A 17,852-nucleotide genomic window follows, 5' to 3' on the forward strand; every position below is an offset into this window, starting at 1 on the left:
TGCCTACGCAGCCTGTTCTTTAATCCGCCACTAATTTAAGTCGTTTAGACAAAGAGCTTAGTGAAAACAGTGTTTGCTCAATAAGATTTCGTATTCAATCACACTGTTTTCCCTGAGCGATTCCAGCACAATCCTAACTTCTCTATTTTATGGTGGTTTCGGGTTAGTTGGGACACGGCTAAAATTGGACACTTTAAACTTAAAAAAACCTCCCGCCTGAAGCAGACGACGCAGACGATTTTCAAAAGTCATTTCCTTTAGCCCTAACCTTTGACTTAGTCGGGCAAAACATTTTCTGCTTCTCAGATTTTAAGTTATCAAGATGGATGAACTTGAACCAGGTATAATGATTATCTCTTGCTAGTTAACGAAATAAGGTTTAGAGGGTTTACTTTATGCAAGATTTATCTAAATATATGCTCAATAAATAAAATGAACCCTATTCTATTCAATAAAGTAGTAAACATTTTGCAAGGACCTTTAAATTATACTATTTTTAGAAAATTTAATTACACCACTCTTGTGGCTAACTTTGGACACTTAAAACGCATTATATAACAATAATTAAAAATGTATAAAGTGATTTTAAGTTTGCAAAGTATGAATTTTTTTAAGAAATATTAGGAGGAGGAAGTTAGTCGGTTATACATATTGAAGACAGAGTAGGCTTTTATAATCTAAGAGTTTAGTCTTAGGGAAGTTAGGGTTTTCATATTTGATATTGGGAGTAGAGGAGTTGCACACAGTTTGTTTTCATATATAGGCCAGTGATTTGGTCAAAAAATCTAAATCGAGGAAGGTATATTTGAACTCATACTACTCCATTTGGCCAGAATATAGGGTTTTTACAGTAAACAGGTAATTATGGTTAAATATTTTTACAATGTGTCCCTTATAATTGGTGTTTTGGACCATTTTTTGGTCTATTTCGCTATGGAAAGTTAAGAGCAAAACTGGTTAGGATTTTTTACCACAAATATTAGGAAGAGGAAGTCATTTGGTTGTAGAAATTGAAGTCAGAGTAGGCTTATATTCTCTGGTTTTAGGGAAGTGAAGGTTTTCATATTTGATATTGGGAGTAGCGGAGTTGCACGCAGTTGGTTTTCTTATGTAGGCAAGTGATTTGGTCAACAAATCTAAATCGAGTAAGGTATATTTGAACCCATACTACTCCATTTGGCCAGAAAACAGGGTCTCATGGTTAAATATTTTTACAAGTTGTCCCTTAAAAGTGGTGTTTTTGGAAAGAATTTACTCTATATAACGATCTATTTAAAAATATAATAACTTTTGTGTTTTACTTTCAGAAAATATTGGTAGTATAGTTGACGAGTCAGTAGCCAAAAACAAGAGAAATTATCGAAAGTGGTCCGACAAAAATCTGCGCTTAGCCATGGAAGCTGTGAATGCAAAGAAGATGTCTTTGAGAAAGGTCGCCAAGCTTTATTCAATACCAAGACAAACGCTTCATAACAAACTACGTGGGAAATCGGAAGTGTTCGCAAAAATTGGAAAACCAACCTAGAAAATGATTTAGCTACCTGGGCAGTTAAAATGTCTAAAATCGGTTATGGACAAACGAAACGGCAGATTGCTGAAAACGTTTACCAACTTATAACTATGGAAATAAGCCTTCACCGTTCAAATAAAATAGACCTGGAAACGATTGGTGGATCGGTTTCTTAAATAGACACCCTGAAGTAAAACTTTTAACACCTGAACCATTGCAGTTAGCGAGAGCGATGGCATGTACGCCAAAAACCATTAACGAGTGGTTTGATGGGTTTTTTGACTTTATTTCACTTTCGGAAATGTTGTACAGCGGTTGTTCTCGAATTTGGAATTGCGACGAATCTGGCTTCGCGCTTGGTCCAAAAACTGGAAAGGGTTTGGCCTCCAAAATGCAGATAAATGTAATGACAAATTACAGGAAATTCTAAATCACAAATCGCAGTTCTTTGTGCTGTTTCCGCATCTGGCAATCAAATTCCTCCCTACTATGTCTACTTGAAAATTCTTTAACATGTGAAATGATTAGGGAGAAAATGTATCGACCAACTAACAAGTGGTGTCTTGGTTGAACTCTTAGGAAGAAATTGAGAGTTAAAGGTATAATAAAAGGTTACATCATAATAAGCTGTGTTGTAATAACCGTTAGGAAGCGTGGTAAAAATGATTCACTTTTAATGACTGAACATAACGGGATAAAGCTTGTATCGTGTTATAACCTGTCATTCGTGGTCATCTTTATAGTGTCCCACCAGGGGTGTCTCATTGGGTAACAAGTTGTCCCTATATGGTTCGTTAATGATTATAGCCACGTCACGTGACACGCACCATCTTATTTACGGTAATTGAAATGGGTCTTCCATAAAGATTGCTGGTGAAAGTTTAACATTTGTCAAAGCTTCACCACTAGACTGGTATCTTTGGATTCGGGTAGAAGTTTCAAATATAAGTCACCCCTAATACGGGCACCTTTTTAACGGTTTTTAGGTTATTAATCTAAAAATGTCTTTTTGCACATAAAAAGTATAGACTCTTAAAAGCGCCTTCCCGAAGCGTGGTAAAAATGATTCATATTTACGCTAACAACACATAACGGGGTAAAGCTTTTAGGCTGGTTTCGAGTGGTCTCTCTTTTAGCGGTTGTTAGTCATTTTTGGCTGGAAAATTCATGTGGTTTGGCCGCCATCTTTAATGATTCATATTCAAACGGGTTCTGTAGGGTGTATTGAAAAGTGTGGCTATCTTTGTTATTTTTTAGGAAATTTGCCATATTTACTTTATATCATGTTCAAGCTTGTTTTTAAACAAGTTGTCCCTAAAGGATTTTTATATATATATTAACATAAAACGTCGCATTAAAAGTCGGTAGATGGCTTGGGCCTAGCTGATTATTATTATGACATTGTAAATGCATCAAAAACTATATATTACCGTCACTTAACCTTTAATAAGGTTGCAGGGGTAAAGTTTGTAGGTAGCCTGGCCATCGTGAATATTAAGCCTTAGGAAACTAAAATTTATGAAATGTAAACTGGGTATTCAAGGTTATTTTTGGGGTGAAGAAATTAACTAGGGAGTTTTGTTTATTAGTGGCCATCTTGGATATTTCAAGTTTTTTAAAATAGTCAATACGTTAATGACAGTAAAGATAGTATATCCTGTCGTCCGTTAGGAAGCGTGTTTGGGGTCATCTCACGTAAACATGTGTTGAAAAGGGTGAATTACATAATGCCAAAAGACATTTCAATAACTCGCGTTTCGGCGTGTGTAACAAGTTTTCCCTATATGGTTCGATCAAAAAGCCGCGTCACGTGATCATCTGATTTATGGTTAATGAAAGGGGTCTTCCATAAATTAAATTATTATAATCATGCAATGCATTTTTTAGGTATAAACGTCGCTATCTATGGATATTTTCATTCGGATACATGATTACCTGATATGAAAACTGTACAAGTTTCAATTTTGGTTAAGTTGTCCCAAACAGGGGAAACTATTTTCGTGTAAAGTTAATCTAACAATGCCTCACGTACATAAATCGTTTACGTATACATTGTTTTATATTACCGTACCATCGGTCTGGTCTAATCGTTAACCTCGCAGTTTGAAACAAGTTGTCCCTATATTAAGAATAAGCTTGGGATTATTAACAACGTTTGCAGCTCTGGCCTTATAAATGTTTCACAGTCTTTACGCACATCGTATACATTTTCCTCAAAATATCAGTTTTACGCATAAAATTTAATATTACCGCTTATAAATCCTAGTAAATATAATGCATTTATACATTGACACTATACGAAATATTTACATAACAAGGTCGGTTCGCGCTCATGAAATTTAAATAATAGTAATCTTTGTAGGGTAAATCACTTGCCTTTGTAATGGATATTTCAATAACCGTTCATCATTTTAATAGATCAATGACGGTTTGAATTAATACTGTGGTATCTTAGGCATAATTAACAACGTTTGCAGCTCTGAATTTTCGTCGCTAAAGGATATGTCCATAAAGATTGATTATAAAAAGTTAAACACGCTGGTATCTATGGATTCGGGTTACCTAAACCTGTTACTTAAACAAGTCGCCCCTATATGAACTTTTAAACGGTTATTCGTGTTAAACGTGTACATTGCATAAAACATTTACGACAACATATAACCAGTCGAACATGTCTGCGATTCTTTGTAATTTTGCGTTAGTTTATCAATAATATCGTGTATATAAATTATAGTATTAAGAACTATACTTGTATTGAGCCGTTATAAATGTCGTAAAAATCTTTAATATTGAATAAACGTAAAAAAGATCCTCTAATCTATCGTTAACTAGCTGTATATTATTCCGTGTTTACCAAGCGGCACGAGGAATGTTTACGTAGCGGTTTAATTGACTTTAACATGTATGGTCCGTTAATTTTCGTAAGTGGTAGCGAAATTATGGGAGGGGCCACTACGTGAAAGAACGCTCATTCAATTTGTGAACCTTTAAAATGATTAATAGTTTTATTAAATGGGTAGCAGATATGGGCTTATAGTAATATTTACAGATTCTATTTAGATTTTAGAGTGGCATTGCCATTTCTCACCACCAGGGGTAAATTGAACTCTTATAAACGTTCGTTGTTTATTAAAGGACATTATAGTATTGCTATTTCTCACCACTAGGGGTAAATTGAACTCTTATAAACGTAACAAATAACGAACGTTACTTAATTCGTTGACCGAGGGTATTAAAGAGCATTATAGTTTCACCACCAGGGGTAAATTAAGAACTTAGTGGCAGCACACACTAAAAATCTAAGCCTAACAAATACGTTGTCGTCCAAACTCGGACCAAAGCTATAACTTGTTTTTCTGTTATAATCTCCCGCGTATTAATTTGGTAATAATAATGGTTATACGTATTTTATAGCGTCATATGAAATAACGGGCGGAAATAACTTACTAGCAGTTGTTTTCGGTAACGAGTTTAGGGTGAACCCTACGAAGCAAGAATTACATATTTCATTTTACGGAACAAAATTGGACGACAGTTGGATAATGAGTGATAAGGAAAATAACGAACCGTGTACGGAACTATTAAAAGGTATAAATATATTGAAAAAAAAGAAACGAAAACTTCAAGCGGAATATATAGAAGCGAGAATAGAACTTGAAAGTGTCCTTCCTACGATACGAAAGGAGCATTCGTACGAGTCTTTAAAAATGTTTTCGGAACAAGAAAGATTATTAAGTTTTAAAAACTGGGTTAAATATGGAACCGAAGAGTTGGCCGCCTTTGGATTTTATTCGCTCAAGAACGACTCGAGTGTCAAATGTCCTTATTGCGGACTAGTGGTTGAGGAATGGAAAGATGAAGACATACCCGGTATGTTAATAGTTCATTGCCGTTCAATTCCATTGTGTCCATTTATTCAAGGATGCCAAGTTGGAAATGTAACAATATTACAAAAGTCGTAAACATATTTTTAATTTCAAAGTGTAACGAAAAATATTATAATAACGTATCAATGTAAAAAAATATGTATCCGAGTTTTTTAATACCGCCTTTACATAAAATTTTAAGTGTTAAACTGTAAGTGTTCTAAAAAATCTATGTTAGTTTACTTTAATTAAAAAGTACTTTATACGCCCCCCTTAAAATGTTATTAAAAATAACAATGAATTCAATAGAAAGAACGTGTATTCACAATTTCTTTACAACGGTTTTAATATTAGGAATTTGATTAGTTTCATCGCGCTTTTTACATGCCACAATAAGTTCGTTAAGATAATCGATAATTTTATCATCTGACATTTCCTCTTGCTCGGTATAATGGAGAGATTCACTCGCCTCACAATCACACGCCAGATCCGATTCTTCTTTTATTTTATTACAAGATAAATGAGTCATTAAATGTTGTTTGAAACCTCTCACGGACTGGTATCGTTCCTCACATATCCAGCATATCTTTGGTACCCTAAGCGGAGACATCTTTCTCTTTCCCATAGCGGCTGGCTTATGAAAACAACAACGCATCTATGAAAATTATTTCACGACTTGGTGACGTAGTTTATATCACGTGATCTGTTGAAAAAAAGTTGAAAGCTGAAGGAAGCCTACAGAATTGAAAAAACAAACTAAATCTCGAAATGGATTTTCCAATGGATTCACGAAATGCTTTTGGAAATACTGGGTACTTAAAGGTGACGAATTAGGTACTTTCATAGCGACGGCGATAGTAAAATATCCATTTTTATTTCAAAGTGTGATCCCGAGTTTGGTAATTGCTAGGATGCTTGGATAACGCCGCCATCTTTTTCATTTTTAAACAAGTGGTCGAATGTTATATTTACACCTTCAGTTACGTTAGATTAATAAAAAACACCACCTGTACATTAAAACCGTTACGAAAATTAAACCAAAATGGTTTGCAACGAAATAGAAACAGCTGCTTGTGTTTCCAACGCGTCCCGCTAGGGGTTATAAAATGTCAGAGTAGTTACATTTACACTTTCAGTTACGTTAGATTAATAAAATTAACCACCTGCACATTATTCTTAAAACCCGTTACGAAAATTAAACCAAAATGGTTTGCAACGAAATAGAAACAGCTGCTAGAGTTTCCAACGCGTCCCGCTAGGGGTTATAAAATGTCAGAGTAGTTACATTTACACTTTCAGTTACGTTAGCTTAATAAAATTAACCACCTGTACATAATTCTTTAAACACGTTACGAAAATTAAACCAAAATGGTTTGCAACGAAATAGAAACAGCTGCTAGAGTTTCCAACGCGTTCCCCTAGGGGGTTTTAGGTAGTATATATATCCTTAAGTCGCCCGAATCTAGGAATCCTGACCCTAGTGAGCCTTCCAGGAGTAACAAAAATGTAAGTTTCTATAGGTGTTTTTTTATTGTTACAAATACTTAGTTATTTCTTCTAGGGAATCGTTTGTAGCCGTACACATTCTTTTTGCCATGATTTGGCCTAAAAATAAATATACGTCATCAAAACGATTTTTAGTAAAAGAGGTAATTTTTTAAAGTTTTATATAGTAATTAGTATAGTATTTATTGTAATAGTTAGTGTAGGGAGCTGTTGGCAGGGCGTGTAACCCGGCCACCTAAATTAATGGCTTCAAAAGTCGTTTGATGACTTCGGCCTATGGTGGTGCCTTGGGTATTAGCCTAGTTGATTATTATATTTAAAGTTCCATATAAATCTTACAGATTGGATACAAAACTTCAGATGGTCGCGAAGACCTCATTGTTTTTTGAACACCGGCTGCTCAAAATTATTCGGGGGATACAAACCGCAAAATGAACGCGATTAGCAACCATGCCAATAAGCTTCCCAGGGCTCAGGGCCAATACGATATCGAGGCCGTCGATCGCTTATTTCAGGTATCTGGCTCATTATCCAAAGCGGTCCATTACAAATTTTCATAAATCGTTTTTTCTACGCCTCTGTTCTAAAAATGCTTGAATTAATTCGTCCTTACATGTTTAATGTTTTCGTGTTCATTATTTTGGGTGGGCCTGGGTACAGCTACACATTTAAAATGATACAGTTTCGTACAGATACATCAGTTACAGAAATTAATATACATTGTTATAAATTAAAATATTTCAGATTAATGAATCCGAATCAAAGTGAAGATTTGAATAACTGCTGGGAAAAAACCGACCCAACAATCCCAATTGAAAGTAAAAAACAATTGAAATATTTGATTTTCAAAATTAAATTGAGTGTACCACATTAAGGGTTTTTTAAGTAAAAGTAAAAATGTTTTTATCTAAAATTAAAGATTATGACTTGGTTGAGACGCTTTCTAGCGTAAGTCACATATTTCTTTCGAAGAGAAAAATATTTTCCCCTTGAAAAATCCAATCTCCCAGTATCTCATTGGTACCATTTATGTAACCCTTTCCAACTCTTGCCGGAGCAAATCTACCCCAACGGCTTCAGATCTTCTATAAATAGTCACTCTTTGGACTCTAATTCATTCTGTGTTGATAACATTTAATTACATAAATTAATATTTTTTTCGAGTAATGATTTTTATTTTGAATAGCGATAAACTCGTCTAGGATTCTTAAAGTTTATGTATCCTTGTCATTTTTGGATGTCGAACAAATCGATGAAAACAAAATGGTAATTAACTAAATTTAACGCATCGTGATTGTTAAAATAAATAAAAGCAAATTGGAAACTTCAATGTATGGGTGTTAGAGATACCGAAACTTTAATTTGATATTAATTGAGTTATTTATGCGAGTTTCAATTTTCAAATGAACCATGGTCCTCAAAAAACTCGTTTCAGAGTTACGAGCTCTCAAAAATCTGCTTAAAAAAATGGTAATCAAAGCAAATGTGAAATCTTTATTCTTCCTTAGCCCCAATTGTTTACACAAATTGTATGGGTTTTTTTAGCGATAAAGTGATAAACCGATTGTGGAATATATAAATATCATTAAGAGATCGTTCAGATGTATGTACTGCTAGATTTTGAACGTAATAAATGTAAACTGGGAAGATTGACAAATTCATAAATCTTTCTAGTAGTGTGTGATACGCAAAAGCCAAGGACACATACAAAAAATAATTTGCATCAACTGTTCAAAATAACCACCTTGAGCTCTGATACACAAATGACAACGTCGTAAAAATAATTGGAGAACGTGTTTTAAGATTTCTGTCTTATTACGAATAATCTCACATCCATCAAATATGTGCTGCCGTAAGTCATCGGCACCTCGGATTATGGTTTTTTAATGAAGTCTTTGAGATGTTCCCAAAGATAAAAATTGCATGGGTTTAAATTGGGAGATCATGCCGGTTATAATGGCTCCTTCTCACCCTATCGACCTCAAGATTATCACTTACGGGACGGATGAAATGTGGTGGCGCTTCATCGTTCAAGAACCACATTCTCTGGTTAGTGGCTAAAGGAACGCCCTCCAGTAGCTCTGGTAAGGCTCGTTAAAGAAAATCTTGGTACGACTCTCCATTTAGCCTACATGTAGGTGGAAGGAAGTTGAGTTACCGTAAATTTGGTCCAACAATGCCACACAGATGTTGAGACTGAATTTATCTTGGTGCTATGCGACAACAGCTCCGTGAAGGTTGTTTTGGTTCAACTGGTGGTTATAGTCCAAATAGAGAATACCACCTAGGGATTAATTGGTCTCATCGCATGCTAGGATGATACATAGGATCTGTGGATAGTCCTGCGCGATGTCCACAAACCACTAACAGAAGTTGATGCGGCGAGGATAGTCGATTTCGTTTAAGGCTTGGACTTTTCGAAGGTGGATAGGGTTATAACGATGCCCGTGAAGTTTTATCCACACCATGACACGATTAACGCCCAGCTGTCTTTAACTTGACGAGTACTTATATTTGGCTCCACCAGAAATCTTTGAAAACGATCGGAAATAATTTTTTGGACGTTTTCGTTTGTGTATTAGAGCCCAAGGTGGGCATTTTGAACAGTTAATGTAAATATTCTTCTATTTATTTAAAAAAAAACAATTTCAGAATGTGTCTTGGTCGATTTTTGAGAGCTCGCAATTTAGCTTTTTAGGATCATAGTTCATTGGACATTTTAAACTCGTAGATACACATAGATTACAATATAAACGTTTCGGTACTGTTATCCGTAACACTTTGTATAAAAGGATCTCTGTAGATATACTTTTAACAAATATAAGGAAAAAAAATAAACTATCATAGATTCATCAGCATCCTATATATTTATACACAGTGAATGCCGGATCCTGTTAAAAAATTAAAATATTTTATGTACTAAATGTTTATCGTGTACCAGGAAATGAAAATTCACAGCTACACCCTGATTAAATGGCTTAATCCGAAGATTAAGTTTGATGTTATTAATATAAGTCGTCCAATGCTTATCCCGGAGGACGTGGCCAAATGCATGTGGAAACCAGATATCATATTTGCAAATACGAAGGATGTTCAAATGTTTTTCAACACTGTCCCCAATCTAAGTTTTAAATTGTTTCTAAACGGAATGATCACCAGAACTGAAAGGTGAGCTCACATCCATTTTGAATTGTATTAAATAATTTAAATCATAACAATGAAAAGTAAATTTCGTTAAGTGTAAATAATTCCTAAGATAAATTTTGGATTTAATGTGAGACTGCCCGTTTTTTGATCTAATGTTGAAATCAAATTTTATACCCTATTTTCGAAAGGAACTCACTATTTCTCTAAATTATTTGTCAAACACACTTTACTCAAGCCTATGAAGATATCATATATATATTTTCATTAGAAACCACATATCATATAACATAAATTATTTGGATTAGGGGTTTTTTCTTCGAAGATCGTGAACTGTGCTTAATTAATCACATTTTCCAAATTTTGGACAAATATACTTAATTGAAAATTTTCCGTACTCGGAAATAATGCGTGAAAGGTAACTGTTCTCTTAAGTACCAGAATACATACAATTTTCCTCCAAGTTTAGGTCTATTATGACGACATTTTGCCAAATGGAATTTCATCTTTATCCTGTAGACACTCAAACATGTTACATTAGGATTGGATTAAGTAAGATTCCTTTTTATGATCGACGCAAGAATTGTAACAAAATAAGTTATTTTTTGTTTTAAATAATGTTTTAAATTTTAGAAAAGTTTCAATATTATTGGAAATTTAATTTTTCTTAGTGTATAGTTCTGATGAGGATATACATCTTCATTGGGCTTCTGAGCTGCAAACCGACCCGTTGTACCGAAACCAAAGCGGAGCAACATTTGCGTATCCAGTCCACTCTTTGCAATTCGTTGTGGACGAACCCAGGACATTCTCAAGGACAGAAAATTGGTATTCAGGTATGGTCTTCACGTCTTAGAAGGAACTCTGAAAAAAAAGTTGAATATTTTGTTAGTTTAATTTTCTAGATGGTGAAGTGAATAATTTCCTACTTACGTAGTAATTAATATCCCAAAAATTATTAAATTTATAGGCCTGTAGTGGCAATGAGGGCTCCATATCTCCTAACGACTATGAAGTTTCTAGGGACCCTAACCATTCACAGAAGAGAGTCAAAACGAAATATTTAAGAAGGTATTAAGCGTTAAATAAAGGGATGCCTAAATCGATCGCCACTAAATTGGGATTAAACAAAAACGTCCAGATATTTTAAGAGTGTCTAAGTTTTTCCTCTATATCTCTTGGTAAATCATTCTGAAGGGTGATGTTATGGCATAAAATTACTTGAAAAATTATTTATTGGGTATCTATGTTGCATGGTATCTTAAAATGTTTATTATTTCAAAAGAAATACCAAAAATCTTAATATCATCTTACTCATGTCCTTAATGAAAAATAGTTAAAACTATATCACTTACCGAGTAAAAGTGGTTTCGATCTTGCTCCATTGGCGACAAATAACTCTTTATTCTGATTTCAGGCAATTACACCGACCTTTGGGTTGAGATAAAATTGCACAGGCGTTTGACTGGAAGCATCATCAACTTTTATTTCCCGAGCTCTCTGGTCGTCATTTGCTCTTGGTTGTCATTCTGGCTGGACCTGGACGCAGTCCCGGCAAGGGTCACTCTGGGGGTGACGGCCTTGTTGACAGTTACCACGATTATGATTGAAATAAGAAGTAGCCTTCCTCAAGTCCAATACGTCACTGCTCTGGATGTTTGGGTGTTTGCCTGCCTAACTCTCATATTCGCGTCCATTGTTGAATACGGCATTGCTTATTCACGATATAGCTGGCCTAAAAGAATGGGAGTTAAATCAGACAAAATACATCCTAAAAATAGGGTAAGAGGCGTTTTTTTTCTGTACAAAACTTTCGCCCGCGCTTCCCAGCTATAGATATTTTTCCGTCAAGTTATTTTGTGTACCTTTGCGAAATAAAACTCTGTAATGTTCATGTAAAAAACTATTTAACCTACACCGTATTATCTTATCAATTATACACGCTGACCGCAGACTATAAATACGACGGGTCATTTCATAAGCATCAGTCGACTATATCTCCTTTTACTCTTTCTACCATCATGTGAATAAAATCTTCATTAATTGACTATTATACTTATCTTAATCTTGTCATGGTTATTATGTTGGAACACAACAAACTCTCACCACGCAATAAAGGTAATAAAAGGGATACAAAAATTCAAACAAACCAAAATCAGTAAAACCTTCCTACCATTGTGGAAATAAATTTACAAAAATTCCAGAAATTTACTTAGATAGATTAGATGTCTATCAGTAAAGGATTTCATATATATCTATGAAACTAGGTTATTTTAGTTTTTGAGCAATATTTTCGTTCTCTTGCGTTCGATATTCAAATTCTTTGGAATTTTCAACTTGATTTCATGATGTATAAAATAATTTTATTTGTGTATGGGCTTAGAACATTTTGAGCCTGTGGGATGGCGTGTGCTTTTTCAAATTTTGCTTAACTGAAAATTTATTTTATTTGCAGATTATTTTGACCGAAAATCTGCGTGATAGCAGTGAAGATGTTTCGAAATTAAACGACCATTACATATCGGATGAACCGAGCAAATGCTATTTAGATATTTATTCCCGGGTACTTTTTCCCGTGATAATGCTTTTATTTTCTGTTGTGTACTGGACGTGGATTTTGCATAAGTCTGGCAGTTAAACCATTTTTTTTCTGTTTTAAGAAACTCTCGTGAGTCAATGGATGGAAACCACTGTTTCAATGAACGCAGATAGGTAATCCAAGACGAAGATTTTAAATTTTATTTTAAGACGTCATTTCTTAATCTCATTTTATATATAATTGTTGATTTTTCTTTGGATCACGAACGATAAATATCTTATACAACAATTATATTTGGTGAAAATTTCTTGATTGAAATTAATTATTTTAGTTTATCAATTTTCATGAGAAATTACGGCAACAAAGTTCATTTATCACGTCCAAACGACTTTCCTCATATCAGATGATTGCAATTCCTTAGATCTAAAAGGTGTCAACCTGAATTAGGGCGCAAACTAGCTAATAGCACGTTTAAAGCTAAAAAGAGATAAAACTGTTTCCAAAATCGTGTTTCGTGATTTAATGAATGTCAACTAGTGTGGTACATAAGTAACAATAAATTTCTATATTTTTTACTCTTTTTTCCATTGTCATGTAGATTGAGAAGCCGGGGCCAGTGGCGTCGTCCTGTAATTCCACGCGTCTGGGAAGCAAGTAATGTGGCGGACGACCCCAACCCCGAACGAGTGGTATCCATACATCAGCCATGGGTGTCCTGTCCCTATCACGGTATTCGCCAGAAACCTTGAACTTAAACATAGAACTTCGCGCACCTATGGATTGGGAGTTAATATCAAACATATTTCTTATAATCGAAGCGCGGGCACATTTGCTGAAAAACTGAAAATAAGGCTTCATGGTGCAATCGTTCATGCACGCTTAAATTTACAGGATTCGAAAGCTTACTCAAAAACTGCGTGGCATGAAGGGCTTGCCACCACCCTCCTGCGCATTGTAACCCGGCCACCTGTTTAAAGGCATTATAAGTCGTTAGATGACTTGGGCCTAAGGTGGAGCCTTGGGTATTAGTCTAGCTGATTATTATTGTTATTGATTATTATCGAGGTTATATTGGCTAATTGAGGCACCCGTTGAGAGGACGATAGAAGTAATGATGTCCCGGGGTAAGCAACATACCACTTGACGATGCTAGCCCTGGGTCGTCTGCCCCTGCAGTTGCCGACCAGATTATTGTCGGAATGCACGAGATCTAGAGGGAGTGGTTGCAAGCCAAAATATACCTCTCCTCGGAAGAATTGTCCCTAGTGGTAATAATTTCTCGAGATAACCCGTAAAGATATCTCCGCAATTTAGAGTTATTTGCTAAAAATGTTATCCCAGTTCTATCCCACCCGGTATAAAATTTTAATTATAATTAAAATAATTGAGACGAAATGACCAATTTTAATTTATTCAGAATATCATAAGTTAATTAGTTACAACAGTGAGTTAGACGTACTATAACAATGCACAATTGAATTTAACCCTTTTTACAGAACAAGTTTATCAGTTAAAAATAATACGAAGCAAATTTTAATCAAAGAAATATCTACAGAGGGTATTATAACGACCGTTCGCTTTTTGGTTTATAATTTTAACGGAATCGGGTCGATTTTAATTAAACGATAGTTTATCGAAATTTTGTTAAAAGAATATTCCCTAAGGCCGCGCGATAAATTTACGAGAATAATTTCCCGTCGCCGTTATATCGAAAATTTATTTGATTCGGGATTGCCAGAACTGTAATGTTGTGGGCGAGTGATTTCAAAATAAAATGGCAACCAGAACTATCCAAAATTATAAATGTTTATTTTTATTCAGAACAGTCTATGGAACGTTCTAGATTTAACTTTCATCAATAACCTAACAGTATATATCCCTTCTACGTAATTGTAGAGAACTGGTACTCAAGTGTCTAAGGCTAGATTTGTCTTAGTTCATCGTGATTGAAAAATAAACCAAAACACACTTACACTTAAGTAAATATCATAAATTATGCTGAGTAATTTTAACTAAATTCAAACTACCTAACTATAAACTCTGTCTTTATTAACAGCTGAGAGCTGTTTGCTACTAATTACTTCCAATCTACTTAATTACCCTCACAGGTTGAATTGATAATTTCAAGGGTATAATTAGGTTATTCCAATTCAAAAAATAATAACAATCAATTTTATTTTACAGCTGACTTGAGTTAGTTAACAATTACTTTAACACTTTCAGTCTTAAACACGTACTGTTCATACACTTAAGTCCATTCACTTACGATCCAAACGCGAAACAGAATTTAACTCTTTTCTTGACCGAAGACCGAACATACTAATTAAAACCGCAAAGTTACCTCATAACTTTTAACCGACACTAGGACCCCGTCCTGTAGTAGTTCGTCTGACAGCCAAGAACTAAGAAAGACGATTTCTTCTATATTGACGGCAACGGCTTCATATACCTATATTTTGGGGGTTTTTTTTGGCCCGTCAAGATTTGACTAAAGTTCGAAAAATTGAAGAGATTATATTTTTTACCCGGTTTAATTCATAGTTCCCCACACGGTGGTGCTATATTATTACTTTGATATAGTTTCCGCGGGAGTTTTGAATAATTACCCTTTTTCTAAGCGTTATTAAAAGGTAACAATGAACTACGTTTTGTGTTTTAACGAAATTTTTTTAAGAATTTAACAAAAATTTAAAAAAAAAAACCGTACCAAAGAATAAACAAACAAAGTTCAATAAACAAAATTTACAGATATTGTATTAATCCGTTTAGTAAAAAAACCCGCCTTATCATATATGTTCATTTACAATGCGACCCGAGTTCAATTCCTGATCACGATCAAATTTTACATTAAATTACTAAAATATTTAATTAAATATAAGATTAATATAATCTATAAATATTTAATTAAATATAAGATTAATATAATCTATAAATATTTAATTAAATATAAGATTAATATAATCTATAAATATTTAATTAAATATAAGATTAATATAATCTATAAATATTTAATTAAATATAAGATTAATATAATCTATAAATATTTAATTAAATATAAGATTAATATAATCTATATATATTTAATTAAATATAAGATTAATATAATCTATAAATATTTAATTAAATATAAGATTAATATAATCTATAAATATTTAATTGAATATAAGATTAATATAATTTACAAATATTTAAAACGATGTAGAATAAATTATAGTACCTAACGTTAGAACTTTGTAAAGGACATTCGCCAAAGCTGTTTTTTAGAAAAACACCGTAACATAACAAGCGTTGGTGGCTGAGTGGTTAGAGTACATCTCTTGCACGAGGCAATCCCGGGTTCGTTTCTCGACCGGCGCCAATAAATCGCAAATTGATACTAAGACGTATACCGTGTGCAGTTGGTGTAAACCCTGCCATTGGACGTTGAGAGGTTGCTTATCACTCAGCACTCGTTCCGTCCCAAAGTCATTAAAAAGAAGTTGGAGAGAAAACGCCCGTTTAAACACAACATACTCAACATCCACAACCATCATCACACAAACACAACAAACTCAACACCCACAACCGCCATAACACGAACTCAACACCCGCAACCGTCGTAACACGAAATCAACATTCACAACCTTCACATTAACATTACAATAACGAAATATCCAATCAAACTGAGTTAAAACTGTCGCGACGATGAGCGTTGACGAAAAAAAGACCAACGAAACCAAGCCAACCGCTAATCAATCCGTTAACGCTCACCGTCACGCGGTGGTTTTGCCAACCCTTCGAGAAACTGCTAACGCAGAAATTTAGAGAAACTGCGTACGCAGTGATTACCCTTTGCCCAGAAAATGCGCACGCGTTCGCAGGCCTGACAGACAGACCCACAGACAGACAGACAGACACGGTGGTTGTATAACCTCTCCTAGGGTACTAAGTCCCCTCGGAGAGGTAAAAACCGCAAATATCTATTTTAAATATGAGAGTATGCCAAATCTTTTACATCATATTTTTATCCCCAAAACAGCTATTTTATATTCAATAGAAACAAATACGTTAAGGATTGTATGTAAAAAACAATTCAGTTCCAGTGAAAACCAATTACCCCCACATTTCTTTGTCGCAGAATTCAGTTGATTTTGTAATTAGAACGTTTGGTTTGCAAAAACCACCTTCGTAAGGTTTTATATCCCCCCTTTCCCCAAAGGATATAAGAGGTGTTAGTACTCCAATTAACCAGCGGTTGGTCGTCCGCCACATCCTCAGCTCGACGGTGACCGTTGACGCCATCGTCATTGATCACACTTTTTAGGGCCATCTCTCCATAGAGGCTTATATAAAAAACGCTGAAACCAGACATTTTAAATGTGTGAGCAGCCTGCTAGACTAAACTTATTGGAATTGGGAAAACATATTGAAGGCTTTAAATAATTGTAAACGCCTTAAGGTAAAATAAGATATTATATTATAATCGTTATTTCCAGAGGCGTCCCTTAGTGGATGTGGGAGGCTCCCCCCCCCCCCCCCAAGCTTTTGATTGTCGGTAAACTGAGGTCTAGTTTGTGACTTGGAAATATTCGGGTAGACTTGGTAAAACAGCTACTCCCCCTCAAAGGGTTGGGGTCTTCAATTACTGGTGGCTTTACCGGGGAGTTGGGGTCAAGCTCTTGTAACCCATTAGGGTGATGGAAAATGGGAGATGTAAGCTCTGATCAAATGGTCCTATCTCCACCCCCGACTTCGGTCAGGTATGGGCTGGAAACTGAGCTTCGGCTCAGGTTTACAAAGAGGGTCCAGCCAAACTGGCCGCCTCGGAAGATTGGATTGCCTGCTGTGGGGCGGTGGGTCTCAGTATGAGGCATAGTGGCCCCATTTCCCGGTGCCAGCTGTTCCGGGTTTTGCGGACCGCTGTGTGCCCGTCATTCCCTTTTAAACACTCTTTATGAAGGGTATGGCTCTCTACCTACGTAGGTAGGGTGTCGGCTGGAGTTGCCATCCGCTCTTATTCCCACTGCTGTGTGCGAAGTGAAGGGTTGGTCTTCCCATTATTGCACCTTCTGCTGGGTTGCGCGGCTTGCGTCGAAGGTGAGACCGTCAGCGGTAGGGTTCTCTCGCTGCCTTGGCTGTTCTGTCACCTGTCCGGGCTGTGGACGCTGGCGTAGGTCAATATGATAAGGTACTCCGGTGGCGTGCTTTTTGTTTGCGGTACACCGGGCAACAAAACTGATACACAAACTCCCCTCCAATCCGACCCCTTCTGTACGCCACTGATTACATCCGTAGACAATAAAAACTA

General features: G+C 35.4%; 1 protein-coding gene and 1 long non-coding RNA gene across 2 annotated transcripts; both read left to right on the forward strand.

Moving 5' to 3' along the window:
* Positions 1 to 322: 322 nt before the first annotated feature.
* On the forward strand, positions 323 to 12,664 carry LOC149961066 (gamma-aminobutyric acid receptor subunit pi-like). Its single transcript, XM_090153794.1, has 9 exons — positions 323 to 341; positions 1,308 to 1,481; positions 5,279 to 5,380; positions 8,795 to 8,931; positions 9,824 to 10,050; positions 10,496 to 10,578; positions 10,698 to 10,862; positions 11,444 to 11,808; positions 12,482 to 12,664. Exons 1-9 carry the CDS (start codon positions 323 to 325, stop codon positions 12,662 to 12,664), a joined length of 1,455 nt encoding a protein of 484 aa, XP_090009920.1.
* Positions 12,665 to 12,692: 28 nt separating this feature from the next.
* LOC149961067 (uncharacterized) lies at positions 12,693 to 13,381 on the forward strand. The gene is made up of 2 exons (XR_016480763.1): positions 12,693 to 12,738; positions 13,164 to 13,381. It is a non-coding gene; the product is annotated as an uncharacterized LOC149961067 (long non-coding RNA).
* Positions 13,382 to 17,852: the final 4,471 nt, after the last annotated feature.

This window comes from Leiobunum rupestre, chromosome 1 (assembly GCF_980474605.1).
Source record: "Leiobunum rupestre chromosome 1, qqLeiRupe1.1.hap1, whole genome shotgun sequence".
Classification (NCBI taxonomy): Eukaryota; Metazoa; Arthropoda; class Arachnida; order Opiliones; family Sclerosomatidae; genus Leiobunum; species Leiobunum rupestre.

Bases quoted from the DNA above. Each gene is read 5' to 3' on its own strand.
- LOC149961066 (XM_090153794.1), top strand. The intron at 5,381-8,794 runs GTATGTTAATAG...ATGTTCCCAAAG, and splicing joins GAAAGATGAAGACATACCCG to ATAAAAATTGCATGGGTTTA. The intron at 11,809-12,481 runs GTAAGAGGCGTT...TTTTATTTGCAG, and splicing joins AAATACATCCTAAAAATAGG to ATTATTTTGACCGAAAATCT.